Source organism: Periophthalmus magnuspinnatus, chromosome 12 (assembly GCF_009829125.3).
Source record: "Periophthalmus magnuspinnatus isolate fPerMag1 chromosome 12, fPerMag1.2.pri, whole genome shotgun sequence".
Classification (NCBI taxonomy): domain Eukaryota; kingdom Metazoa; phylum Chordata; class Actinopteri; order Gobiiformes; family Gobiidae; genus Periophthalmus; species Periophthalmus magnuspinnatus.
Window position 1 is genome coordinate 18,308,902 of NC_047137.1, and position 27,414 is coordinate 18,336,315.

Consider the following 27,414-nt stretch of genomic DNA (forward strand, 5'->3'; position numbering starts at 1 on the left):
TTTATGGATATGTTTATGATGCAGACTTGTGGGCGGAGCCTCGTACAGACTGATCAGCCTCTTCAGACATGTTTTAGCAGAGTTAGAACATGAGAGAAAGCTAAAAAACAAACAAAAAAAAAAAAAAACACAGTACATTTTGTTTAGTACCTCCTCTTTAATATAATAACAGTCTGAAATCTTTCCAGAGTTTTATTTTGAAAGTCCCGGGCTGGAGCTCTGTGGGCGGGGCCTCTGTGTCTCTGTGGGCGGGGCCTCTGTGTCTCTGTGGGCGGGGCCTCTGTGTCTCTGTGGGCGGGGCTCTGGTGCTTCTGTCCGGGCTGAGCAGCAGTGTGAGCGCCCCTGTGCCTCCTGCCCGGGACCAACAGCTCCTCCAGCGGATAAACCCTCCGGACTGTCCCGTGCCCGGTGCTCCGTGTGTCCCCGGGCTGTCCTCGTGTCCCCGGGCTGTTCTCGTGTCCCCGGGCTGTCCTCGTGTCCCCGGGCTGTCCTCGTGTCCCCGGGCTGTCCTCCTGTCCCGGGTCATGCCTGTGCGCCTGTAGCGGCTCAGGCTTCACCATGAGCGGCTGGAGCGCTGCGCAGTCCCGCCTCGTGCACTACTTTGCGGTGTGTGGACTGGACCCTCAGACCGGGCTGGAGCCGGACCAGTCCGCGGGTAAGAGATCCGCTGTTTTTGCGCTGTTTTATGCGGCGTTTTGTCAAGTCCAAACGAGAAATGTAATTAAGAAACTGGTGCAAAAATAGCGGTGTTTTTGAGGTAACAAAGAGCGCGCCGGGGTCAACAACCTGTCACTGACGCACAGGAGGAGACTTTAACTGGACCATTTACTCTGTTATGACTGTACATCTAGGCTGAGCTCTTCTCTCAAACTGAAAACACTCTGTTCCACCTTGTGATGTCATCATGTGGTGATACAGGAAGTGCTCCACTGTGTTTTTAAACTCCACACACCTTCATTTCTAGAATCATTTGGATCATTTCAGTCCTGGAGTTGTCTCTTATCTCGACTGAACTAAAGGTAAAAACGAGCTGTTCACTTGAAAACTACCACCTGATGACATCACAAGGTGGAACGTCGCGTTTTGAGACGTTACAGACTCATTTTGAGGAGGTAACGTGTCACTCTCCGGCGGTGGAGGGTCTGCTGTCTGTTGCCATGGTGATGTTACTTCTTTCTTTGTCTAAAATTAAAAAATTAAAAGTATCTGTATCCACGGAGACTCGGCCAAGTTACAGGTCAGAACTGTGGAGAGGAGAGCCCAATCGCAGAACTAAACCAGGTCTAAACCAGGACAGGACTGAGCCAGGTCTAAGAATGCGTGGGTTTTTTTTTTTATATTTTTGAACAATAAAAACATACAATATGACACAAGTTTAAAAATGCCGTACTGTGGAATATTCCAGGCAAAGAGTTAACATGGCCATGGAAAAGTGCCTTAGTGCAGCTTTATCTGTGGCTTAAACGTGTGTCTGGGTCTGTCCGTGCTGGGCAGTGTCCGCGTCGGTCTGCGTGTCGTCGTTTGTGGAATAAATGTTCAGAAACTCCAAAAATTCCAATTTAAAATTCCGAAAACGTTCCTGTTTGCTTGGACGCCTCCGCAGAGCCGCTCCGTGTGTGGGAGGTGCAGAGGAGGGTGGGGAGGAGGTCGTGGGTTCGACTCCTGTGTGACTGTGGCAGAGTGGTTAGCCTGAGGTTGTGGGGTAGATTCCTGGTCTGTGTGACTTTGGCTCGGGCGTGTGATGCTCTGACATAGCTCACATTCTGACACCAGATGCATTGTGGGTCGTCTCTGGAGGGCAGATAAAATCCTTTCAGACCTGATTGGCCCAAGTGTAAATCAGGACTGAACCGGAACTGGACCGGGACTAAACCAGGACTAAACCAGGACCAAACCTGGACTAAACCGGGGCCTGTCACAGTCTCTCTTCCTCTCGTTTGCCTGTGAGTTAATCCTTTTACAACTAATCCACAATCTCCCTCTCTCCCTCTGTCTCTGTTTCTTTTTCCCCGTCTCTCTCGCCATCGCCCGCTCTCCCACTTTCATTCTCCCTCTCTTCCTCTCTCTCTTTCCCTCTCCTCTCGTTCTCTCTCCCTGTCTCCCTCTCTCCTTCTGTCTCTCCCTCTCTCTGTCCCTCTCTCTCTCGCCCTCTCACTTTGTCCCCTCTCTCTCTCTTTCTCTCTCCCTCTCTCTTTCTGTCTCTCCCTCTCTCTGTCCCTCTCTCTGTCCGTCTCTCTCTCTCGCCCTCTCACTTTGTCCCCTCTCTCCCTCTCTCTTTCTCCTCTTCCTCTCTCTCTGTCCCTCTCTCTGTCCCTCTCTCTTGCCCTCTCGCTTTCTTCTTTCTCTCTCTCTCTCTCTCTCCCTTTCTCCTCCTCTTCCTCTCCCTCTCTCTCTCCCCCTCTTCCTCTCCCTCCCTCCCTCCCTCCCTCTCTTTCTTTCTCTCTCGTTTCTTGTATATTACTCTCTTCTGTTTCTTTTTGAGCTCATATTCTCATATTAAAGTTTTAATCCTACACATTTTACTGGATGTTGTAGTTTTGTACAGTTGGGACGTTCGCTCTATGTCCTGGTCCTGAAGTCGGGCCCAAAGTATCGAAAGTATCGAAAGTATCGAAAGTATCGAAAATCAGATTAACTAGTATCGAAGGTCGACTCATTTCACAGGTATCGATACTAAAATAGAGTTTTAAATGTTCATGGCTCTCCGTCTGCAGAGGGGGAGGAGCGGCAGACATTTTGGGGTCCTCTCTTTAGAGTGACCTTTGACCCCGGCTCCATATGGTGCGTTTGAGAAAAGGAGGAGACAAAAAGAAGATGGACGTGTCCAAGTTTAGCACAAAAACACACGAGATTTGTCATCACAACAGGAACGAAAAAATATCAGTTATTTTAGTAAAACTTCAACTAAAATCACAGAAAGAGGAGGCGTTAAAGAGGAGGCGTTAAAGAGGAGGCGTTAAAGAGGAGGTGTTAAAGAGGAGGCGTTAAAGAGGAGGTGTTAAAGAGGAGGTGTTAAAGAGGAGGTATTTACTTCTATGTGGCCTCTTTCACACCTCCTCTTTCATACCTCCTCTTTAACACCTCCTCTTTAACACCTCCTCTTTAACACCTCCTCTTTAACTGTGACATGTTCAGATCTCCATGTTTCGTGTTATTGTTTTAAAAATGCTACATTCGCCCAAAACAACATATTTACATTTTATGAGTTTCTTTTTGTTTTCGTCTCCTCAGTCACATGACTCGGTCACATGACTCGGTCACATGACTCGGTCACATGACTCGGTCACATGACTCAGTCACATGACTCGGTCACATGACTCGGTCACATGACTCGGTCACATGACTCGGTCACATGACTCCGCACACTCTGTTATGTCAGACGATAATCCCTTTATATAATCCTAGTCTCGCTCACACTGTGTCCGGCTCTGGCTCCAGGACAAACTGCGGCTGTGTCTTTGGGCAAGACACGAGGACAAACAAATATCACGGACGGAGAATAAGATCTGTGATTCTGAGTTTATTCAAAAACATGGAGAAAAAAGACCAAACGACATATCGCCCTCTGCTGGAGTTGTGCCAATACTAAAAGCTCAAATATCGGCCCATGTTTTGACTAATGATGTAACAATAATGGAAATATCATGATATTGTATCGTCAAAAGTCTCTCCATAATATCATGAGCCGTACGAGTCTCTGCGTCTGTTCATTATTTTGGTGCAGCATCAGCTAAAAAAACACCAAACTACATAGACCATGATCCTTTGCTCTGTTTCTGTTTCACATGAAGAAATAATTTATTAAACACTTTGAAAACTTAATGGTTTTGTGGCTCCTGTGTCTCAAAACTCACACTTTTATTGAAATTGGGAAACATAAAATAAAACTATTAAAATTCGAATTAATTAATTTAAAGACCTAATTATGTTTAAATGTAGAATACTTCAGTTTGTGGTTTTGTTTTAATGTTTTTTATGCCTCAGAATTAGCATTAGCGTTAGCACAGAGACACAAACATGTCCATGTCCCTGTGTGTGTCCATGTCCCTGTGTGTGTGTCCATGTCCCTGTGTGTGTTCTCGTCCCTGTGTGTGTCCATGTCCCTGTGTGTGTCCATGTCCCTGTGTGTGTCCATGTCCCTGTGTGTGTCCATGTCCCTGTGTGTGTCCATGTCCCTGTGTGTGTCCATGTCCTCTGTGTGTGTCCATGTCCCTGTGTGTGTCCATGTCCTCTGTGTGTGTCCATGTCCCTGTGTGTGTCCATGTCCCTGTGTGTGTCCATGTCCCTGTGTGTGTCCATGTCCCTGTGTGTGTCCATGTCCCTGTGTGTGTCCATGTCCCTGTGTGTGTCCATGTCCCTGTGTGCAGTGGGACTTTGCTCTTTGTGTGAATCAGCTCCAGCTCACTGTGGACTCTGGTCCTGAGTCACTGATGTCGTAAACTTAGAACCGTCAACAAACCAAACGCATGTTCTGTACGTCTGACGCCACGGCAACACCGGGAGGAACGCCACGTTTAAAGCTGCATCATGTCACATTTCTCGATTAAAACATGTGAACTCAAGACATTTTTTTTCTAATTCCATAGGATTTATTTACCATCACCAACTTTTTTTTCTTGCTCCATTCCCAGTCTCATCTCGGTCTAGTCCTGGTCTAGTCCTGGTCTAGTCCTGGTCTAGTCCTGGTCTAGTCCTGGTCTAGTCCTGGTCTAGTCCTGGTTTAGTCCTGGTCTAGTCCTGGTTTAGTCCTGGTCTGTTTTGTTGCAGCTGTGTTTCTTCTTTATGACCTGGTGTGAGTGGATGTGAGGACAGACACTGCAGGTGTCCAGAGCTCATCAGGACTAAACCAGGACTAAACCAGGACTTAACCAGGACTTAACCAGGACTAAACCAGGACTTAACCAGGTCTAAACCAGGACTAAACCAGGACTTAACCAGGACTTAACCAGGACTAAACCAGGACTTAACCAGGACTAAACCAGGACTAAACCAGGACTTAACCAGGACTTAACCAGGACTAAACCAGGACTTAACCAGGACTTAACCAGGACTTAACCAGGACTTAACCAGGTCTAAACCAGGACTAAACCAGGACTTAACCAGGACTTAACCAGGACTAAACCAGGACTTAACCAGGTCTAAACCAGGACTAAACCAGGACTTAACCAGGACTTAACCAGGACTAAACCAGGACTTAACCAGGTCTAAACCAGGACTAAACCAGGACTAAACCAGGACTTAACCAGGACTTAACCAGGACTAAACCAGGACTAAACCAGGACTTAACCAGGACTAAACCAGGACTAAACCAGGACTTAACCAGGACTTAACCAGGACTAAACCAGGACTTAACCAGGACTTAACCAGGACTTAACCAGGTCTAAACCAGGACTAAACCAGGACTTAACCAGGACTTAACCAGGACTAAACCAGGACTAAACCAGGTCTAAACCAGGACTAAACCAGGACTAAACCAGGACTAAACCAGGACTAAACCAGGACTAGACCAGGACTAAACCAGAACTAAACCAGGTCTAAACCAGGTCTAAACCAGGTCTAAACCAGAACTAAACCAGGACTTAACCAGGACTAAACCAGGACTAAACCAGGACTAAACCAGGACTAAACCAGGACTAAACCAGCACTAAACTTACATCTGGACTGAAACTCATTCAAAACATGTGAAAGTTTCACTTTCATATGAAACATGTAAATGTCACAGCTGCATCAGGCGTCAGTCCTGTGTCTGTGTCAGCAACTCTCAGACCTGTGTGTCAGATGCCCTCCCCGTGTGTCAGATGCCCTCCCCGTGTGTCAGATGCCCTCCCTCTGTGTGTCAGATGCCCTCCCTGTGTCTCTGTGGGGTCTTATTCTCCATAAAAACTGCTAACTTCCTGTCCACATGATGACATCACAAGGTGGAACAGAGTGTTTTCAGTCTGACAGAAGAGCTCAGTGTAAATCTGTAGGTTTGTGTTAAACGTTTGAGAATGAAACAAAAAAACACAACTCCAGGTCTGTGTTAATCAAAATGTGCATTAATTGTATTAAACAAAGGCTCAGTGTCAGATACAGATGTGTGACCTTTGACCTGGTTTATGGTTAATATCTGTGTGACCTTTGACCCTGTGCACATGGAACTAAATCTGCACAAAGTTCAATGTCGTCTGTCGGTTTAAATAAATAAAAGTATCATGATTTTTCTCACAACAGCTTCAGAAAGTGGAGCCATTATTCAAAAACAAACGCGACGTGAGAGTCGTCAAAGGACTTTGACACAAAGATTAAACTGACGAGTTCAACATTTGTCTAGTCCTGGTTTAGACCTGGTTTAGTCCTGGTTTAGTCCTGCTTTAGTCCTGGTTTAGACCTGGTTTAGTCCTGGTCTAGTCCTGGTCTAGTCCTGGTCTAGTCCTGGTCTAGTCCTGGTCTAGTCCTGGTTTAGTCCTGGTCTAGTCCTGCTGTGTGTCTTTATGACCTGGCAAGAGTGGATATGAGGACAGACCCTGCAGGTGTCCAGAGCTCGGGACTAGACCAGGACTAGACCAGGACTAGACCAGGACTAGACCAGGACTAGACCCGGACTAGACCCAGGACTAGACCCAGGACTAGACCAGGACTAGATCAGGACTAGACCCAGACTAGACCCAGGACTAGACCCAGGACTAGACCAGGACTAGACCCAGGACTAGACCCAGGACTAAACCAGGACTAGACCAGGACTAGACCAGGACTAGACCAGGACTAGACCAGGACTAGACCAGGACTAGACCAGGACTGAACCAGGATTAAACCAGGACTAGACCAGGACTAGACCAGGACTAGACCAGGACTAGACCAGGACTAGACCAGGACTAGACCAGGACTAGACCAGGACTAGACCCCTCCCTGGTTTAAACCTCTGCTCCATCTGAAATCATGGCTGGTTCATTAATGCTCTGCTCCTCTGTCTCTTGTGTTTTGTGCCTGTGTGTGGGCGTGCATGTGGATGTGCATGTGGATGTGCACGTGGATGTGCATGTGGGCGTGCACGTGGCGTCTGCAGCTCTGTGCCGGTACCTGGAGGCGGACCGAAGCGGCGAGCCCTGCCCAGAAAACTGCACAGGTAAAACTCCACTGTCGTATCCGTCGCCTGTGTGCTGCTAATGCTAACGTGCTAACTGTGAGCTAATGCTACGCTAATGCTATCGAGTGTCCGGTCTGTTCTTCAGCGTCAACCTCGAGTGTGAACTTTTAGTATCGTGACGTCACCAGAGCCTCGTCCCTCCACTTTAAACTCTGGAGCCGCTCTGTCACATCTGAGCTGAAAAGAGCGCTCAGCTGGGGTCAGAGGTCATCACGAAATCATCACACGACCAAGAGAGGAGAGGAGAGAGAGAGGGTGGGAAGAAGGGAAAGGGGTAGAGAGAGGGAGAGAGATGGAAGAGAGTTGACATGATGTAAAGAGCTCTGAGCTGGGGGTCAGAGGTCATGAAATCATCACAATAATGACCACGAGAAGAGACAGAGAGAAGAGACAGAGAGAAGAGACAGAGAGAAGAGACAGAGAGAAGAGACAGAGAGAAGAGACAGAGAGAAGAGACAGAGAGAAGAGAACAGAGAGAAGAGACAGAGAGGAAGAAGAGACAGAGAGGAAGAAGAGACAGAGAGAACAGACAGAGGGAGAACAGACAGAGGGAGAACAGACAGAGAGAACAGACAGAGAGAACAGACAGAGAGGGAGAAGAGACAGAGAGAACAGACAGAGAGGGAGAAGAGAGGGAGAAGAGACAGAGAGAACAGACAGAGAGGGAGAAGAGAGGGAGAAGAGAGGGAGAAGAGAGGGAGAAGAGAGGGAGAGGAGAGGGAGAGGAGAGGAAAGAGGAGAGAAAAAACAACAGTTCACTTTAAACAGTTTGGTCCAGAGTTACTCCTTTGACCTTATTCATCAGAACACCCTCATTACTCACCATGATGAGTTTATAAACATCCTTAGAATCTTAGAGACCAGAGCGTGGTCATGTTAACAACTAGCATGCTAAAGCACACTTCCTGATTCTTGTAAAATAAAACTCTTTATAATCAGATGCACAGAACACAGACGTATTTTGACCTCAGAGCTGATTATGTCATTTCTCTGTATTATGACAGCACTGGGGCACTTTACAGGTCAGATCTGTGGAGAGGAGAGCCCACACATATAAGTTTATTTATGTTAATAAATGTTGTGCTTTTGTTGTGTCTCAGAGCCGAGTCTGGAGCACACAACGTTCCGCTCCAAAGTTCTGGCACGATTCCCGGAAAATGTGGACGGGAACCTCTTCGACCAGGACGCGGTCAATATGGTGAGAGTCCGGGTTTAGTCCTGGTTTAGTCCTGGTTTAGTCCTGGTTCAGTCCTGGTTTAGACCTGGTTTAGACCTAGTTTAGTCCTGGTTTAGTCCTGGTTTGGTCCTGGTTTAGACCTGGTTTAGACCTGGTTTAGTCCTGGTTCAGTCCTGGTTCAGTCCTGGTTTAGTCCTGGTTCAGTCCTGGTTCAGTCCTGGTTCAGTCCTGGTTCAGTCCTGGTTTAGTCCTGGTTTAGTCCTGGTTCAGTCCTGGTTCAGTCCTGGTTCAGTCCTGGTTCAGTCCTGGTTTAGTCCTGGTTCAGTCCTGGTTTAGACCTGGTTTAGACCTAGTTTAGTCCTGGTTTAGTCCTAGTTTGGTCCTGGTTTGGTCCTGGTTTGGTCCTGGTTTAGTCCTGGTTCAGTCCTGGTTCAGTCCTGGTTTAGACCTAGTTTGGTCCTGGTTTGGTCCTGGTTTGGTCCTGGTTTGGTCCTGGTTTAGACCTGGTTCAGTCCTGGTTCAGTCCTGGTTCAGTCCTGGTTCAGTCCTGGTTCAGTCCTGGTTTAGTCCTGGTTCAGTCCTGGTTCAGTCCTAGTTTAGTCCTAGTTTAGTCCTGGTTTAGACCTGGTTTAGTCCTGGTTTAGTCCTAGTTTAGTCCTAGTTTAGTCCTGGTTTAGACCTGGTTCAGTCCTGGTTTAGTCCTGGTTTAGTCCTGGTTTAGTCCTGGTTCAGTCCTGGTTCAGTCCTAGTTTAGTCCTAGTTTAGTCCTGGTTTAGACCTGGTTTAGTCCTGGTTTAGTCCTAGTTTAGTCCTAGTTTAGTCCTGGTTTAGACCTGGTTTAGTCCTGGTTTAGTCCCGGTTTAGTCCCGGTTTAGTCCCGGTTTAGTCCCGGTTTAGTCCTGGTTTAGTCCTGGTTTAGTCCTGGTTCAGTCCTGGTTCAGTCCTGGTTCAGTCCTGGTTTAGTCCTGGTTTAGTCCTGGTTTAGTCCTGGTTTAGTCCTGGTTTAGTCCTGGTTTAGTCCTTTTTCCACCTGCTCGAGTCTCAGTCATAAATATTTCATTTCAGATCTTCTTTCGTTGCCGTAGAAACCTGACGCTGTGAGATTTACACTTTAGACTCCGAGTCAGACACAGGCAGAACACGCAAACCCCACACGGTCTGGGAATAGAACCGGGGACCCTGTGGCTGTGAGGCTTGTCCCTGTGCAGCCTCACTCTGGGTTAAATGTCCATATGACTCTATTTTCTGATGTCTCCTCATCACACACAGACCTGGAGCTGTGTTTTGTTTTTTTTGGGCTGAGTTCTTCTCTCAAACTGAAAACACTCTGTTCCACCTTGTGATGTCATCATGTGGTGATACAGGAAGTGCTCCACTGTGTTTTTAAACTCCACACACCTTCATTTATAGAATCATTTGGATCATTTCAGTCCTGGAGTTGTCACTTATCTCGACTGAACTAAAGATAAAAGGAGCTGTTAACGTGAAAACTCCCACTTGATGACATCACAAGGTGGAACGTCGCATTTTGAGCTTTGGAGATGTCACAGACTATTTTTGAGGAGCATTAGACTTAACGCTCTGTTGGTGTTGGATGATCCTGTTGAGCCTCGGGGAAGTTCAGGGACATAAACCAGTTCCTCTGAGACTTGTCAGTTTGAACATGTCTGAGTCTGAGGACGACTTTGTTTTTAAAGGAGCCGTTTGTCTCCTGGGCCAAGTTATTACAAATTTAAACGAGCTGTGTGTTTACTGCCTCTTACAGGTTTAAAAAGGTACTACACTCACTCAGCCTCGACCTGTGACCCCTGACCTGTGACCCGACGCTGCACTAGCTCTGAGTCCTGTTCAGGTCTGGGGTTTAAAACGACTGGATTTGAGCAGTGAACCTGGGAGAGTCATGTGACGCTCATTCTGCTCTCTGATTGGATAATCGTCTTGAACCAAAACTCCAGATTAAAACAGAAACAAATGAGACGTGTCCAGTGTTTTTGTGATTAAAAATAAATCAGTATTATATGATTGAAAGTTTTATTTGATGTGTGTTTAGGTCGTGTCTGGGGTCACACAGGGGTCACGTGGAGTTCAAACTCTAAATGTTACATACAGTTCCTTTAAAGAGGATAAAAGTAAAATCGACTTTTATTTATGCTCTGCCTCCCCCCTCTCTCTCTCTTTCTTTCTTTCTCTCTCCCCTACTCTCCTTCTCTCATTCCCTCTCTCTTAATCTTTCCCCTCTCTCTATCTCTTTCTGTTCTTTTCTCTCCCCCCCCTCTCTCTCCCTCTCTCTTTCTTTCCCTGTCTCGCTCCCTCTCTCTCTTTCTCTCTCCACAGCTGTGCGTTCCCGGGGGTCTGTCGTTCCGCACTCGTCCGCTGCCTCCGCACTTTCACTCGTTCCTCATCACTCGTGAGGACTTCAGTCGGACCTACGGCTTCGTCCTCACCTTCTACGAACAGGTGAGGAGCGAACAGGTGAGCGTCGCCATGGAGACGCTGCTCAACGGGCACCGCCGGACCCGAGACCGGACCCGAGACCGGACCCGAGACCAGACCCGAGACCCGACCCGAAACCAGACCCAAAACCAGAGTGAAGACCAGAAGAAAGACCAGACTGGAGACCAGAACAAAGACCAGACTGGAGACCGGACCCGAGACCAGGCCGGCTCCTCCTCCAGCCCCTCCTCCACCTCCTCCACCTCCTCCTCCATGGACTCCCTCTCCAGCGGGGGGGAGTACACAGACCTGTGCCCGCCTGAAGCCTCCGTGCGTGGGGTGGAGTCGGCGGGTGGCGCCCTGTACGTGTCCAAAGCTCTGTGTGTCATCGCGCCGCTGCCTTTCATGGGCGCGTGCCGCAGTTTTCTGTGGCAGCTGCACCGCGCCGTGATGTCAGAGACCCCGCCCCCTCTGCCGCTGGAGAGCTACGTCTACAACCTGCTCTACGAGGTGAGAAAGTACCACTGATACTACGACTGCTATTACTACTGCTACTGTAATTACTACCCCGACACTCTGCTCTTTGAGGAAGTATCACAGATACTGCACTGGGTCAAATGCAGAGGTAAAGAGTCACATACCCACGTTGTCCTGTAGGTGCCGCTGCCCGCCCTAGGACGCTCTCTGCGGTTCCAGGGCGTGTACGAGCCAATCGTCTGCCAGCGTCCGGGACCGGCCGAGCTCCCGTTGGCCGACTTCCCCCTGAGTGAGGTCATCGGTCTCCTCGGACTGGACAACCTCATCCAGGTGTTCACCTGCACGCTGCTCGAGATGCAGATCCTGCTCTACTCACAGGGTGAGATACTAGTACTGCTACTGCTAATACTACTACTACTACTACTACTACTACTACTACTGCTGCTACTGCTGCCTCTGTGCTGCAGATGTGACGTACACAGAGTGATGTCATAACTGTTTCCATGGCAACCATCATGTAAACAAGCACAGGGCTGATCTGAACAACAAGTGGATCAGTTTGGAGGAGGTAGAGTCCTCTGAGCTTCAGACACTTCACTGATGTAAAACTATTTAGCACAGGTTCAGTCCACAAAACTCATTAACCGACTTTAAAGTCCCGTCTCCTCAGGACAGACTCTGGACTGTGGGCAGATTATAAAAGCTAAAGTTCTGTCGCTCCAGTTTAATCCAGATGTTGTTGTGTTTGAAATTGCAGCAACAGAAATGATTTGGTTGATAAATCCATCCCAATCCAGATTAAGGTCAGTGAACGTGAAGAGACGTCAGGGAGACGCAAACAAAATGGCCGCCGCTGTTTTATGTAGAGACACAGACTGTATGAAAAAGTGAACCAAAGTGAATGTGACGCCACAGAGTTCAGCTCCAAATGAGGCTCATGGAGGCCAGAGCAGGTGAAGAGATCACGAGTATCATAGCAACCAAAGAGCCAATCAGGAGGCACTGTCAATCAAACCTGTTGCTAACGCTAACAGGAGCGACCTCGGGGAAAGAAGGACCTGATTTGTCTGTTATTAATGTTCAGATCTTGATTTACAGACACAATAGTGAAATAAAAACACATTTTTTAATAGAAAGTGAACTGCAGCCGGAGGTCGAAGGAAACACGTCTCGCTCATGTTCACTTCCTGTTTTGGAAAAGCTGCAGCGGAACGTCAGATATGTCCATTTATATTTACACGAGATGGACTCAGGGTCAGAGAGGACAGGAAACATTAGAGAGAGAGAGAGAGAGAGGAGGGAAGAGAGAGAGAAGAGATGTGCGAGAGAGAGAGAGAGAGAGAGGAGGGAGGGAAGAGAGAGAGAAGAGATGTGCAAGAGAGAGAGAGGAGGGAGGGAGAGTGATGATAGGAGAGAGAGGAGGGAGAGGGGGCATGAGAAATGGGGAGAGCGACGATAAGAGAAAGAGGGAGAGGGGGGAGGGAGAGAGGAGGGAGAGAGAAGAGGAGAGAGAGGGAAAAGAAGAGAGAGGAGGGAGAGAAGAAGAAGAAGAGGGAGGGAGGGAGAGAAGGGTGAGGGAGAAAAGGCAGAGAGAGGGAAAGAGGAGGAGTGAGAGACAGAGGAGAGCGGCTCCTTGTTGAATCCTGCTCTTAAACTCAGACAAACAGACGACTCCAGTTTGTCCTGAGACGCGTCCGAACACGTCGAGTCTGAAACACAAACACACACAGAACAGAGAGTCACACGCTCCCCTCCTGAGGTCTGAGGTCTGAGGTCTGAGGTCCGAGGTCCTACGACACGTGGAGTTATATTTTACACATTTTAAATCATAATATTCATCTAAAACAACTTAATAAAACAAACTAATCCACTATCTCACAACAGCAGGGTCAAATAAATCTCTTTTTGGAGCATCTCAGTTCAACATTTAAACCATCAGCTCTCTCTCTCTCCCCTCTCTCTGTTTTCTCCTCTTCTCTCTCCCCTCTCCCCTCTCTCCTTCTCCTTCTCTCTCTCAGATCCTCAGAGTCTCATGTGTGTGTCCGAGTGTCTCTCGTCGCTGCTCTTCCCGTTCCAGTGGCAGCACGTGTACGTCCCGCTCCTGCCCTCCACGCTCCGTCACTTCCTGGACGCTCCGGTGCCGTACCTCATGGGTCTGCAGGGTCAGGGGGGCGGGGGCGGGGGCCGCGCCTGTCTGGACCTGCCGCAGGAGGTACTGGACGAGCCGTGATCACCTGTGGTTCAGCTCTGTATGGTCAGACTGTAGCCTCAGACAGAGCAGTGCCTACAGTTAGCGTCACACAGGGAGTGTTGATGACATCATCTGTAAAGTATCAGTTTATCTCACACATTTTTTCTGTCCCTTGTTCTCTCCCCCTCTCTCTTTCTTTCTCTCTATCTCTCTTTGTATTTCTTTCTCTCCTTTTCTCTCTACGACTCTGCCCACTGTCTGTCTCTTTTGTGTCTGTCTCCTCTCTCCCTCCTTCCCTCCCTCTCTCCTTCACCCTCCCTCTCTCCTCCCCCTCTTCTTCCCTCCCTCTCTCTCCCCCCTCCCTCTTTTCTCCCCTCTTCCCTCTCTCTCTCTCCCCCTCTCCTCCCCCTCTTCTTTTCCTCCCTCTCTCTCCATGTGTCCTCCTCCCTCTCCCCTCCTCTCCCCTCCTCTCCCCTCCTCTCCCTCCCTCTCCCCTCCTCTCCCCTCCCCTCCTCTCCCTCCTCTCCCTCCCTCTCCCCTCCTCTCCCCTCCTCTCCCCTCCTCTCTCCCCTCCTCTCCCCTCCTCTCCCCTCCTCTCCCCTCCTCTCCCCTCCTCTCTCCCCTCCTCTCCCTCCTCTCCCCTCCTCTCCCTCCCTCTCCCTCCCTCTCCCCTCCCCTCCCTCCTCTCCCCCCTCTCCCTCTCCCCCCCTCTCCCTCTCCCCTCCTCTCCCCTCCCCTCCTCTCCCTCCTCTCCCTCCTCTCCCTCCCCCTCTCCCCTCCTCTCTCTCCCCTCCTCTCCCCTCCTCCCCTCCCTCGTTCCGTCCGGCTAACTTGTGCTTCGTGGACATTGATAATCATTCCGTTGATCTTCCGGAGGACTTCCCGCACTTCCCTCTTAAGTCGGACCTGATCCAGGAGCTGATGGACGTCCTGCAGAGCTCCGGCGTCTCCGCCCCGGAGTCGAGCTCCTGTCCCGGGTCGCCGCGTCCGTCCAGCTCCCCCTGCACCCCCAGCGCCCTCCGGAGGAACAGCCTGGAGGCGCAGGACCGACGCAACGGGAACCTGCCCCCCAACCAGGCGGCCATCTTGGAACTGCTGCAGAAGAACGAGACGCTGGAGAGACTCGAGGCGCTGACCAGACGCACCGGGGTCAGCGTGGCCAGAGTGGACGCGCTGAGGGCAGGGGTCAAAGGTCAAATAGCAGAGGTAAAGAAAGAGAAAGTAAAGAGTGATGTGAGGGTCAGAGGAGGAGAGGAGGGTCAGAGGAGGAGAGGGTCAGAGGAGGAGAGGAGCAGAGGAGGAGAGGGTCAGGAGGAGAGGGTCAGAGGAGCAGAGTGTCAGAGGAGGAGAGGGTCAGAGGAACAGAGGGTCAGAGGAGGAGGGGGTCAGACGGGCAGAGGAGAAGAGTTGGGGGTCAGAGGAGGAGAGGAGGGTCAGAGGAGCAGAGGAAAAGAGGGTCAGAGGAGCAGAGGGCCAGAGGAGCAGAGGAGGAGAGGGTCAGAGGAGCAGAGGAGGAGAAGATACAGAGGAAGAGGGGCAGAGGAGAAGAGTAGGGGTCAGAGGAGGGGAGAGTCTCCTCTGACTCTCCCCTCCTCTGAGGGTCAGAGGAGCAGAGGAGGAGAGGAGGACAGAGTCAGAGGGTCAGAGGAGGAGAGGAGCAGAGGGTCAGAGGAGGAGAGGAGCAGAGGGTCAGAGGAGGAGGGGGTCAGAGGAGGAGAGAGTCAGAGGAGGAAGGGGTCAGAGGAGCAAGGGGTCAGAGGAGGAGGGGGTCAGAGGAGCAGAGGGTCAGAGGAGGAGGGGGTCAGAGGAGGAGGGGGTCAGAGGAGGAGGGGGTCAGAGGAGGAGAGGAGAGGGGCAGAGGAGGAGAGTAGGGGGTCAGAGGGACAAAGGAGCAGTGGAGGGGGTCAGAGGAGGAGGGGGTCAGAGGAGGAGAGGAGGGTCAGAGGAGGAGAGGAGCAGAGGGTCAGAAAGTCAGAGGAGGAGGGGGTCAGAGGAGGAGGGGGTCAGAGGAGCAGAGGGTCAGAGGAGCAGGGGGTCAGAGGAGGAGGGGGTCAGAGGAGGAGGGGGTTCAGAGGAGGAGGGGGTCAGAGGTGCAGAGGGTCAGAGGAGGAGGTGGTCAGAGGAGCAGAGGGTCAGAGGAGGAGGGGGTCAGAGGGTCAGAGGAGGAGAGGGTCAGAGGAGCAGGGGGTCAGAGGAGCAGGGGGTCAGAGGAGCAGGGGGTCAGAGGAGCAGGGGGTCAGAGGAGCAGAGGGTCAGAGGAGCAGGGGGTCAGAGGAGCAGAGGGTCAGAGGAGCAGAGGGTCAGAGGAGGAGGGGGTCAGATAATTCTACTATGTCCCTTTCATCACAGACTGTTGGATTATTTTCCTTCTAAAATTACGTTAAATATAAATCGTCCCAGAGTTCAGTCTGTGTCCCGTCGCAGGCGGAGAGACGGCGTCCGAGCTCTCGTCTGGAGGAGGAGAAGAGGGCGGCCATCTTGAACGCTCAGCTCAGAGAAGTCTTCGCCGCTCGCTTCATCTCCATGTTCTGCGACTACGAGGCGTTTGTGATCCACAGCTGCGGCGACCTGGAGACGTGGCTCACGGCGCGAGAGAACATGCACAACTTCGACAAGGTGAGGCGCTAGAGAGGCGTTTAGAAACACGGGCGGGTCAGAAGTACCCCGTGGAAGTCAAATACCTCCTCTTTAATGTGTCCTAAAGTCATTCCGTTATTCCCAAACGTTCCCTCTCCAGGCGTCTTTCCTGTCGGAGCAGCCCGAGCCCTTCCTCCCGTTTCTCTCGCGCTTCATCGAGACGCAGATGTTCGCCTCGTTCATCGATCACAAAATCATGTCTCAGTGGGAGCAGAAGGAGGCGCTGCTGCGAGTGTTCGACCAGCGCATCGAGAAGAAGAAGCTCCACCAGCTCCGAGCGCCAAACCTGAGCTCCACCCACGCCCGCCGCAGCTCCGCCCTCCTGCAGGCCGGTAAGAGCCCCGCCCACAGGCACCAGTATCGCCCCTGATCCCCGCTCACTGTGTCTGACGCCGTGTCCTGCGTTTCCCCTCCAGCCCAGGCGGTGGAGCAGAGGTACCAGAACATCGACCACACGGCGGTTCTTCCTCACCTCCTGAACATGAGGATCGGACAAGGACGAGTCGACCAGGGACATTTCCCCCGTCTGCAGAGAGACGCCCTGAACACGCCCCCGAACAGGTGAGACCGAGACCTGGGACTGAACCGGGGCTGAACCAGGACTAAACCAGGACTAAACCAGGACTAAACCAGGACTAAACCAGGACTAAACCAGGACTGTCTGCAGAGAGATGCCCTGGACACGCCCCCAAACAGGTGAAACCGAGAGCCAGGACTAAACCTGGACTGAACCAGGACTGAACCAGGACTGAACCAGGACTGAACGTGGAACCAAAATAGCCTTTTTGGATCTTTTTTATCATGTTATAACTCTGTTCCCTCACACACACCTGGAGTTGTGTTTTTCAGGCTCGTTTGATGAATCCTTGTTTTTAAATCTGCTCCGTCTAAGCCCCATAGAATTTCTCAGTTTTGTTACGTCAGAGGTAAAAATCCTGACATCTCCTGCTGTTTTTAAGTCAATAATTTAAAATCTGACCATTTCTGTGTCAAATCAGCTGAAGGCTTCTGTTAGCATGTTGGAAAAAGTTGCTAACCGTTGGGGAGGCTCTATAATTGAATTGTAATTCCGTGTGCTGCCAGTAGATGGCGTCCTAGCCTCAGTTGTCATGGAGTCACCTGTAGAATCGAGGTGTTTTTTGGTTCTAAAACATGAGACATGATGCTCTTTAACATCAGCTGTTTATTTTTGCAGATGGACACACAGAGGCACAGCGCCCCCCTCTGGCCACAGACACACACAGGCCCCCAGAAAAACAGAGCCCCAACTGGACAACGAGCAGAAAGAGGTACAAGCATCCACCCGTCCACTCATCCACCCGTCCACTCATCCACCCGTCCACTCGTCCACCCGTCCACTCGTCCACCCATCCACCCGTCCACTCATCCACCCGTCCACTCATCCACCCGTCCACTCATCCACCTGTCCACTTGTCCACTCATCCACCCATCCACCCGTCCACTCGTCCACAACAGACTGCACCTACACAGCTCTCTCTCCTCTCTCTGTCTCTTTCTCTCTTTATCTCTCCCTGCTCTTTTGATATCTCTCTTTCCTTCTTCTCTTCATCTGCCGCTCTGTCCATCTCTCTTCGCTCTCCATCTACCTGTTCCTCTCTCGATCTTGTTGTCTCTTTTCTCTCCCTCCACATTCCATATCTGTCTCTTTCTCTCTCTTTATGTTGCGCCCTCTTTCTTTCTGTTCTTTCTTTCTTTTTGTTTAGTTTTCATTTTAGTTGCATGTGTTTAATTTCTTCTCTGTATTTCCTGTCTCGTTTGCATGCCTCCGCTCGGCTCCTCCCCTCTTCCTCTCTCCTCCTCTGTCTCTCTCTCTTCTTACCTCACTCCTCCTCTCTTCCTTCTCTTCCTCCTCTCTCTCCTCCCTCTGCTCTCTTCCTTCTTCTCCTCCTCTCTATTCCTCTGTTCCTTCTCTTCTCCTCTTTCCTTCATCCCTCCTCCTCTCTCTCCTCCTCCTCCTCCTCTTCCTCCTCTTTCAGTCTTTCATTTCTGAGGAGGCGGAGCGAGCGTCTCTCTTAAACTCTTTGGCGTTTTGGGATTGGGATCATGGCGTTCCTCACCAGACAAAGCCCAGAAAGTCTGCGTCTGCGTCGTGTCTGGTACGTGCCGCTGTGTCCTGTGTGTCAGATGCCCTCCCGTCCTCCAGGGTGTGCCCCGCCCCCTCCCTACAGTCGTCTAATAAAGGAGCACTGTGAAACTTTTATGGACACACTTTTTCAAATACAAACTGTGCACACGGTGTTTAAATGTCATTACCTGCTGTTCATCGTCCGTCTTTTTATACATTTGCAGCTTTACCCTGTTCCACCCCTCACTCTGTGTCACTCTGTGTCACTCTGTATCACTCTGTGTCACTCTGTATCACTCTGTATCACTCTGTATCACTCTGTATCACTCTGTTACCTCCAGCGTCTCCTTCAGTCTCACTTCTGGTCTGTTGGATTGTGTGAAATTATCAGTTTATTTTTGTTGTTGTCATGGAGACGGTGCAAGGAGCTAAGTATGAAAGTCTAAAGTATCTAACACTCTGTTTATCCCCCCATCTCCCACTTTTCTCCCTCCCCTCTCTGTTTCTTTCTCTCTTCCTCCCTATTTCCCTCTCCCCTCCCTGCCTCCCACTCATTTTCTCCCTCCTCTTTCCCTCCCCTCTCCCTCTCTGTTCTCCGTCTCTCTCTCCCTCCTTCTCTCCCTCCCCACCCCGCTTTCTCTCCCTCTTTCTCCCTCCCTCCCCTCTTTCTCTCCCTTTTTCTCCCTCTATTTCCCTCCTCCCCCCTTTCTCTCCCTCCTTCCTTCCTCCCTCCATTCTTCTCTCCCTCTCTGCTCTCTCTGTATCTCCCTCTCTCCCACTCTCCTCCTCTCTCCTCCCTCTCTCTCCCCCTCCCCTCTTTCTCTCCCTCCCTCCCTCCTTCCTCCCTCTCTCTCCCTCCCTCCTTCCTCCCTCTCTCTCCCTCCCTCTCCCTCCCTCTCCCTCCTTCTCTCTCTCAGCTGCAGGAGTCTCGTTCTCTGGGGAAGTCTCTCCGTCAGCCCAAACTCTCAGACTTGTCTCCCGCCGTCATCGCTCAGACCAACTGGAAGTTTGTGGAGGGCCTCCTCAAAGAGTGTCGCCTCAAGGTACAGAGGAGTCCACTGTGCCCCCTCTGCTCCTCCTCTGCTCCTCCTCTGCTCCTCCTCTGCTCCTCCTCTGCTCCTCCTCTGCTCCTCCTCTGCTCCATCTGCTCCTCTCTCCTCTGACCCTCTACTCTTCTCCTCCTCTGCTCCTCTAAACCTCTTCTCTGACCCTCTGTCTCTCTCTTCTTCTCCTCCTCTCCTCTGTGCAGACCAAGCGCCTCCTTGTGGCTAAAATGGGCCGTGAGGCTGTGGAGCTGGGCCACGGAGATGCGATGATCTCTGGTTTGGAGGAGAACACTTTGGTGGCGTCTCTGTGTGATCTTCTGGAGAGAATCTGGAGCCACGGTCTCCTCGTCAAACAGGTGAGACCCCGAAGAAGCAGAGAAAACAACACGACGCCATCTTTGTTTTTTCCCAGAATCCTTCAGCTCTAAAAGGTTCACTCGGCCTCATATTTCACATTTAAGACTTTCTGTGTGTTTAGGGGAAGTCGTCTCTGTGGTCTCACCTGCTCCATTACCAGGCCCGCGAGGAGCGACTGGAGCAGCAGGCGGCTCAGGCCACACAGGGTACAGCCATGTTCTCCCCTCAGATCACACGAGTCCCGACTGTGGAGCTGTACAAGTCTAGAATCGTGTTTTTAAGGCGTGTGGTTGTCGTACGCAGCTCTAGAATCGTGTTTTTAAGTCGTGTAGTTGCCGTGTGCAGCTCTAGAATCGTGTTTTTAAGTCGTGTAGTTGTCGTACGCAGCTCTAGAATCGTGTTTTTAAGTCGTGTAGTTGCCGTGTGCAGCTCTAGAATCGTGTTTTTAAGTCGTGTAGTTGTCGTACGCAGCTCTAGAATCGTGTTTTTAAGTCGTATAGTTGTCATGTGCAGCTCTAGAATCGTGTTTTTAAGCTGTGTGGTTGTTGTACGCAGCTCTAGAATCGTGTTTTTAAGTCGTGTAGTTGTCGTACGCAGCTCTAGAATTGTGTTTTTAAGTCGTGTGGTTGTCGTGTGCAGCTCTAGAATCGTGTTTTTAAGTTGTGTAGTTGTCGTACGCAGCTCTAGAATCGTGTTTTTAAGTCGTATAGTTGTCATGTGCAGCTCTAGAATCATGTTTTTAAGTTGTGTGGTTGTTGTACGCAGCTCTAGAATCGTGTTTTTAAGTCGTGTAGTTGCCGTGTGCAGCTCTAGAATCGTGTTTTTAAGTCGTGTAGTTGTCGTACGCAGCTCTAGAATCGTGTTTTTAAGTCGTATAGTTGTCATGTGCAGCTCTAGAATCGTGTTTTTAAGCTGTGTGGTTGTTGTACGCAGCTCTAGAATCGTGTTTTTAAGTCGTGTAGTTGTCGTACGCAGCTCTAGAATTGTGTTTTTAAGTCGTGTGGTTGTCGTGTGCAGCTCTAGAATCGTGTTTTTAAGTTGTGTAGTTGTCGTACGCAGCTCTAGAATCGTGTTTTTAAGTCGTATAGTTGTCATGTGCAGCTCTAGAATCATGTTTTTAAGTTGTGTGGTTGTTATACGCAGCTCTAGAATCGTGTTTTTAAGTCGTGTAGTTGTCGTACGCAGCTCTAGAATTGTGTTTTTAAGTCGTGTGGTTGTCGTGTGCAGCTCTAGAATCGTGTTTTTAAGTTGTGTAGTTGTCGTACGCAGCTCTAGAATCGTGTTTTTAAGTTGTGTAGTTGTCGTACGCAGCTCTAGAATCGTGTTTTTAAGTTGTGTGGTTGTCGTACGCAGCTCTAGAATCGTGTTTTTAAGTCGTGTGTTTGTCGTACGCAGCTCTAGAATCGTGTTTTTAAGTCGTGTAGTTGTCGTACGCAGCTCTAGAATCGTGTTTTTAAGTTGTGTGTTTGTCGTACGCAGCTCTAGAATCGTGTTTTTAAGTAGTGTAGTTGTCGTGTGCAGCTCTAGAATCGTGTTTTTAAGTTGTGTGTTTGTCGTGTGCAGCTCTAGAATCGTGTTTTTAAGTTGTGTGGTTGTCGTACGCAGCTCTAGAATCGTGTTTTTAAGTTGTGTAGTTGTCGTACGCAGCTCTAGAATCGTGTTTTTAAGTCGTATAGTTGTCATGTGCAGCTCTAGAATCATGTTTTTAAGTTGTGTGGTTGTTGTACGCAGCTCTAGAATCGTGTTTTTAAGTCGTGTAGTTGTCGTACGCAGCTCTAGAATTGTGTTTTTAAGTCGTGTGGTTGTCGTGTGCAGCTCTAGAATCGTGTTTTTAAGTTGTGTAGTTGTCGTACGCAGCTCTAGAATCGTGTTTTTAAGTTGTGTAGTTGTCGTACGCAGCTCTAGAATCGTGTTTTTAAGTTGTGTGGTTGTCGTACGCAGCTCTAGAATCGTGTTTTTAAGTCGTGTGTTTGTCGTACGCAGCTCTAGAATCGTGTTTTTAAGTCGTGTAGTTGTCGTACGCAGCTCTAGAATCGTGTTTTTAAGTCGTGTGTTTGTCGTACGCAGCTCTAGAATCGTGTTTTTAAGTCGTGTAGTTGTCGTGTGCAGCTCTAGAATCGTGTTTTTAAGTTGTGTGTTTGTCGTGTGCAGCTCTAGAATCGTGTTTTTAAGTTGTGTGGTTGTCGTACGCAGCTCTAGAATCGTGTTTTTAAGTCGTGTAGTTGTCGTACGCAGCTCTAGAATCGTGTTTTTAAGTCGTGTGTTTGTCGTACGCAGCTCTAGAATCGTGTTTTTAAGTCGTGTAGTTGTCGTGTGCAGCTCTAGAATCGTGTTTTTAAGTTGTGTGTTTGTCGTGTGCAGCTCTAGAATCGTGTTTTTAAGTTGTGTGGTTGTCGTACGCAGCTCTAGAATCGTGTTTTTAAGTTGTGTAGTTGTCGTACGCAGCTCTAGAATCGTGTTTTTAAGTCGTATAGTTGTCATGTGCAGCTCTAGAATCATGTTTTTAAGTTGTGTGGTTGTTGTACGCAGCTCTAGAATCGTGTTTTTAAGTCGTGTAGTTGTCGTACGCAGCTCTAGAATTGTGTTTTTAAGTCGTGTGGTTGTCGTGTGCAGCTCTAGAATCGTGTTTTTAAGTTGTGTAGTTGTCGTACGCAGCTCTAGAATCGTGTTTTTAAGTTGTGTAGTTGTCGTACGCAGCTCTAGAATCGTGTCTTTAAGTCGTGTGTTTGTCGTACGCAGCTCTAGAATCGTGTTTTTAAGTCGTGTGTTTGTCGTACGCAGCTCTAGAATCGTGTTTTTAAGTCGTGTAGTTGTCGTACGCAGCTCTAGAATCGTGTTTTTAAGTCGTGTGTTTGTCGTACGCAGCTCTAGAATCGTGTTTTTAAGTCGTGTAGTTGTCGTGTGCAGCTCTAGAATCGTGTTTTTAAGTTGTGTGTTTGTCGTGTGCAGCTCTAGAATCGTGTTTTTAAGTCGTGTGTTTGTCGTACGCAGCTCTAGAATCGTGTTTTTAAGTCGTGTGTTTGTCGTACGCAGCTCTAGAATCGTGTTTTTAAGTTGTGTGTTTGTCGTACGCAGCTCTAGAATCGTGTCTTTACGTTGTGTGTTTGTTGTTTGCAGGGGATCAGGAGAGGAGGAGGTCCGACTGCAGCCTCCAGAACACGGCTCGCCTCGCTCTGCTCCAGGACATGAGGTAAACATGACCCCACACAAGAGCTCCACCTTCAGGCAGAGGTGGAGAACTCCTCTGTGTGTGGACCATGGATCTATAATCAGACCTGGATCAGACCCTCCCCCTCTGTCCCGGGTGGACAGTGGACATTACTTCACGTGGGTGGGTCGTGTGTTTGTTTATATTTGTTTGTTTGTTTGTTGTTCCTCAGACATGTGCAGCTGATGTCGGAGATAAAGACGGACGTGGGTCGAGCTCGCGCCTGGATCCGCCTTTCTCTGGAGAAGAAGACGCTCTCACAACATCTCAGACAACTGCTGTCCCGACAAGGCCTGACCAAGTGAGTGACCAGGACTGACCATGTGACCAGGCATGAACGAGTGAGAGGGAATGAACGAGTGAGTGACTGAGACTGACCACATGTGTGACCAGGCCTGCGTTAACGTCTCCTGGGCCCTGTTTCTTCTTTATTTTTATGATTATTTACACTGTAGATTCTCAAAACTATGAATGACACGTGTAGCAAATGTAACAAAAAATAAACTCAAAATAAAATATATCCAGCCTTTGCTTTAAAGTGAAAACCATTTCACACAGACAAATTGGATTCTGTCATATTTGTGAGGCATAAAGTCACGAGAATCCATCTTGAGACTCCTGCTGTGAGGGTCAACGGGTGGACCAATCACAGAGCAGCTTTGAGGTGTGGGCGGAGCCAGAGGTGAAGTGTCCAAATGAATCAAAACAAACAAATGACAACGTCTCTCACCTCAACTGGATTTAATAAAAGTCAGATGTTTGGTCTTGTTCCGCTGTTTTGACCCGTCGTGTGGATGTTCTGGAATGTTCTCTGATGTTCTGTCGTGTTCCACAGGAAGCTGTACAAACGTTACGCGTTCCTTCGCTGTGAGGAGGAGAAGGAGCAGTTCCTCTTTCACCTTCTGTCCCTCAACGCTGTGGATTATTTCTGCTTCACCAACGTCTACACCACCATCAGTGAGTCCTCCACAAACCAGCGCACGCTCCGCTCCACCTGGTGATGTCACGAGGGGGGCATCATTAATAACAGTAAAACTAAAACAGCTGGACTCACTTTATTCTCGATATTTTGCTTTAAGATGTTCAGAGAAGGACTAAGTGGGCGGGGCTAAACGTTCTAACAGGTTCAGGTTCTTTAAATGGTTTAAATTAGTGTTTTTACTGTGTGTTTTTGGAGCATTACGCTGTTTCGTTTTAATTTTAGTTTGTAACGCGTGGTGTGTGTTTGCAGTGATCCCGTACCGCGTGGCCATCGTCCCCATGAAGAAGCTCAGCAACAGCCTCCTGACCTCTAACCCCTGGGTCTGCGTGTCCGGAGAGCTCAGGGACTCTGGGGTCAGACCCATCCCCAAAAACCTGCTGGAGATGGGCTTTGACGTGAGTGAACACCGGGGGGGGAGGGGCCAGTCTGGACACACCCTCTCTTTCAGCGTGTTTTTTTTCTTTATTTTTTACCAGTTTCTACAGAATTCATGAGATAAATGAAGAAAGATGTATGGAATTAGTTAAATTAAATATTTTTGGACAAAGCAAAAGGGTTGAGACTTTGAGGATTTGAAAATAAAATATAACAAGAACAGGAACAAACAAGGAAAAGGAAGGCATTTCTCTGACAGTTTGAACCTTCATTTCACTAAATAAATGCGTTGTCTTTTATTTTTATTGGTCTAATCAGTTTTGGTCCTTCTTAAACAGGAGGTATTTTGCAAAATTATCTTTTTTTTTAGCTTCTCCCATGTTCTAACGTCGTTCCCTCATTTAAAACGCGTCTGAAGAGGTTTTAGACGTCATCCGTGCAGGTTTGAGTAATCTAGTGATCTCTCCTGGCCTCTATTCAAACCCTCCTTACAGTTAGCAGTACGAGGCTCCACCCACAAGTCTACATCACCCACGCTCCACACGACAATCCTCCATAAATACACAAAAACATGATACAAACTGTGCACTATGACGTGACAAACCTGGTGTGATGTGCAGGAGTTTCATTGGTGGGATGCTCTGAAGGGGGAGGGGCTTAGCACAGAGAGCAGAGGGGAGGGAGGAGTAAAATCCCCCTCTTTAATACCCCTTAAATGTGATGATGTAATGACGTGTTCTCTTTACGTTCAACTCTGTGACTTCATCTTTTCTTTAATGAATCAGTTTCACTTTTATTGTGATTGTTTTTGTTTTTATTTTTATTGTTGTGAATCTTGATGATTTTGTTTTGATTTCTGTTTTGTCTCAGTCTGCGTTCAGGCCTCACTCTCACATCTCCACCGTCTTCAAGGTCAGAATCACTCTCTTCTCTTCTCCTTCTCCTACTGCTCCTCTCATCCTCTCTCTCTCTCCCTCTCCAATGCTCCTCTCTCTCTCCACCGCTCCTCCCATCCTCTGTCTATCTCTCTCTTTCTCTCTCTCCCCACTGCTCCTCTCATCATATCTCTCTCTCTCTCTCTCTCTCTCCACTGTTCCTCTCATCCTCTCTCTCTCTCCCTCTCCAATGCTCCTCTCTCTCTCCACTGCTCCTCTCATCTTCTCTCTATCTCTCTCTCCACTGCTCTTCTCTCTCTCCACTGTTCCTCTCATCCTCTCTCTCTCTCCCTCTCCAATGCTCCTCTCTCTCTCCACTGCTCCTTCATCCTCTGTCTCTCTGTCTCTCTCTCTCTCTCCACTGTTCCTCTCATCCTCTCTCTCTCTCTCCACCGCTCCTCCCATCCTCTGTCTATCTCTCTCTTTCTCTCTCTCCCCACTGCTCCTCTCAATCTCTCATCCTCTCTCTTCACTGCTCCTCTCATCCTCTCTTCCTCTTCTCGTTTCTCTATCCCCTTCTCTCTCTTCTCTCCTCATCCCTCCTTCATTTAACACCACTGTCTGACTTTACATTTGTCTCCCTCCTCTCTTTCATCCTCTATCTCTCTCTCTCTCCTCATCCTCTCTCTCTCCACTGCTCCTCTCATCCTCTCTCTATCTCTCTCTGTCTTTCTCTCATCCTCTCTTCATCTTCTCCTTTCTATATCCCCTTCTCTCCCTCTTCTCTCCTCATCCCTCCTTCATTTAACACCTGTCTGATTTTACATTTGTCTCTCTCTCCTCTCTTTCATCCTCACTCTCTCCTCATCCTCTTTCTCTCCACTGCTCCTCTCATCTTCTCTCTATCTCTCTCTCCACTGCTCCTCTCTTCCTCTTCTCGTTTCTCTATCCCCTTCTCTCCCTCTTTTCTCCTCATCCCTCCTTCATTTAACACCACTGTCTGACTTTACATTTGTCTCTCTCTCCTCTCTTTCATCCTCTCGTTTCTCTTTCCTGATGATCCTCGTGTCTCTTCCTTTTTTCCACAGTTGACATAATAAAATCCAGCCGCTGTTTCTCGTCTTTTAGTTTGATGAAAACTGTCAGCGAGACGTTTAATGTTTTTGTTCTTCTCCATTTTGACTTTTACATTTAAAAAGTTTAGTTTTCAGTTCAGCAGATTTTCCAGTTCATATAAAACAGTGGAATAATCCATCAAAATGAAAAAGACGTGATGTTGTGTTTGATTTTACACAGAAAGGTGAGAGGGACTTACTGAAAAACTGTTGGCTAATGCTAATGCTAATGCTAATGCTAATGCTAGCTTGTGACTAATGCTATTTGAGAGAGATTTGTTTTACAGCACAAACCGTCTCCCCTCAGGTCAGTTCCTTCTGGTCAGACTGTGTTAAAGTTGAGTAACAGATCTTCAGACAGAGCAGTGCCTCCCGTTAGCTTCGCCCCTCCCCCTCAGAGAATGTTATGACATCATCTATAAAGTTTATGTTTATCTGTGTCAGTGTCAGAACCTGGGCCGTCTGACCACGCTGCAGATCGGACACGATAACGCCGGACTTTTGGCCAAGTGGCTCGTCGACTGCGTCCTGGTCAAGAACGAGGTCACCGGACACGCCTACAGGTCGGCGCCACCTCGCAATGAACACGCCCCTTATCGATTTAACGAACACTCCGCATACATTCGATATTTCAGATGGACACGACTCAATTTAAGATTTTTTCCCGTCTTAAAAACATTAAAAACAGTACTCAGATGTATTCAGAACATCCTAATGACTCACCACGATGAGTTTACAAGCACAACTCTTACAGACCAGAGCAGAGTTTTACCTTCACAACAACTAGCATGCCAACGTGCACTGCCTGATTCCCAGACAATAAAACACTGGGGATTTATTTAGACCCCAGAGCTGTTTATGTAACGTATTTGTGATAATTTATATATTTTAAATCACAATGTTCATCTAAAACCACTTAAACGGTGGGCATGTCACAGTGGGCGTGTCACAGTGGGCGTGTCACAGTGGGCGTGTCACAGTGGAATAGAACGTGGTTAAACATCTGAACAGTAATAAACAAAACCACAGAAATGATGAGTTTAGTTCGAGTTCTTTGCCGTCGCTCCTTTTTGTGACAAACTTTGTTCCGTCAGATTCCCGTGCGGCCGGTGGCTCGGAAAAGGCGTGGACGACGGCAGCCTGGAGCGCGTGCTGATCGGCGAGCTGCTGCCCCCTGGTGGAGGCGTGGAGGAGGAGGCGGGACGAGGCTCCGGGACCCCGCCTCAACAAAGCTCCCCCTCCCAGACGCGACGGATCAGCCTGAGCAGCATCACGGCCAGAGGCATCAGTAAGGAGTCGAACCCACGACCTCAGGCTAACCACTCTGCC

General features: G+C 49.0%; 1 protein-coding gene across 1 annotated transcript in view; it reads left to right on the forward strand.

The window, feature by feature from the left end:
- Positions 1-328: 328 nt before the first annotated feature.
- LOC117379325 (DENN domain-containing protein 5B-like) overlaps positions 329-27,414 on the forward strand; it is a 30,449-nt gene continuing 3,363 nt past the window's right edge. The window contains 19 exon segments of the mRNA XM_055225608.1: positions 329-655; positions 7,046-7,105; positions 8,227-8,324; positions 10,638-11,246; positions 11,394-11,592; positions 13,232-13,424; positions 14,229-14,610; positions 15,829-16,020; positions 16,142-16,373; positions 16,458-16,714; positions 19,045-19,170; positions 19,377-19,529; positions 19,652-19,736; positions 22,648-22,720; positions 22,911-23,039; positions 23,574-23,695; positions 23,970-24,115; positions 26,530-26,648; positions 27,180-27,373. Of these exon segments, the coding sequence (XP_055081583.1) occupies positions 559-655; positions 7,046-7,105; positions 8,227-8,324; positions 10,638-11,246; positions 11,394-11,592; positions 13,232-13,424; positions 14,229-14,610; positions 15,829-16,020; positions 16,142-16,373; positions 16,458-16,714; positions 19,045-19,170; positions 19,377-19,529; positions 19,652-19,736; positions 22,648-22,720; positions 22,911-23,039; positions 23,574-23,695; positions 23,970-24,115; positions 26,530-26,648; positions 27,180-27,373 (3,466 nt within the window). The 5' untranslated portion in view covers positions 329-558.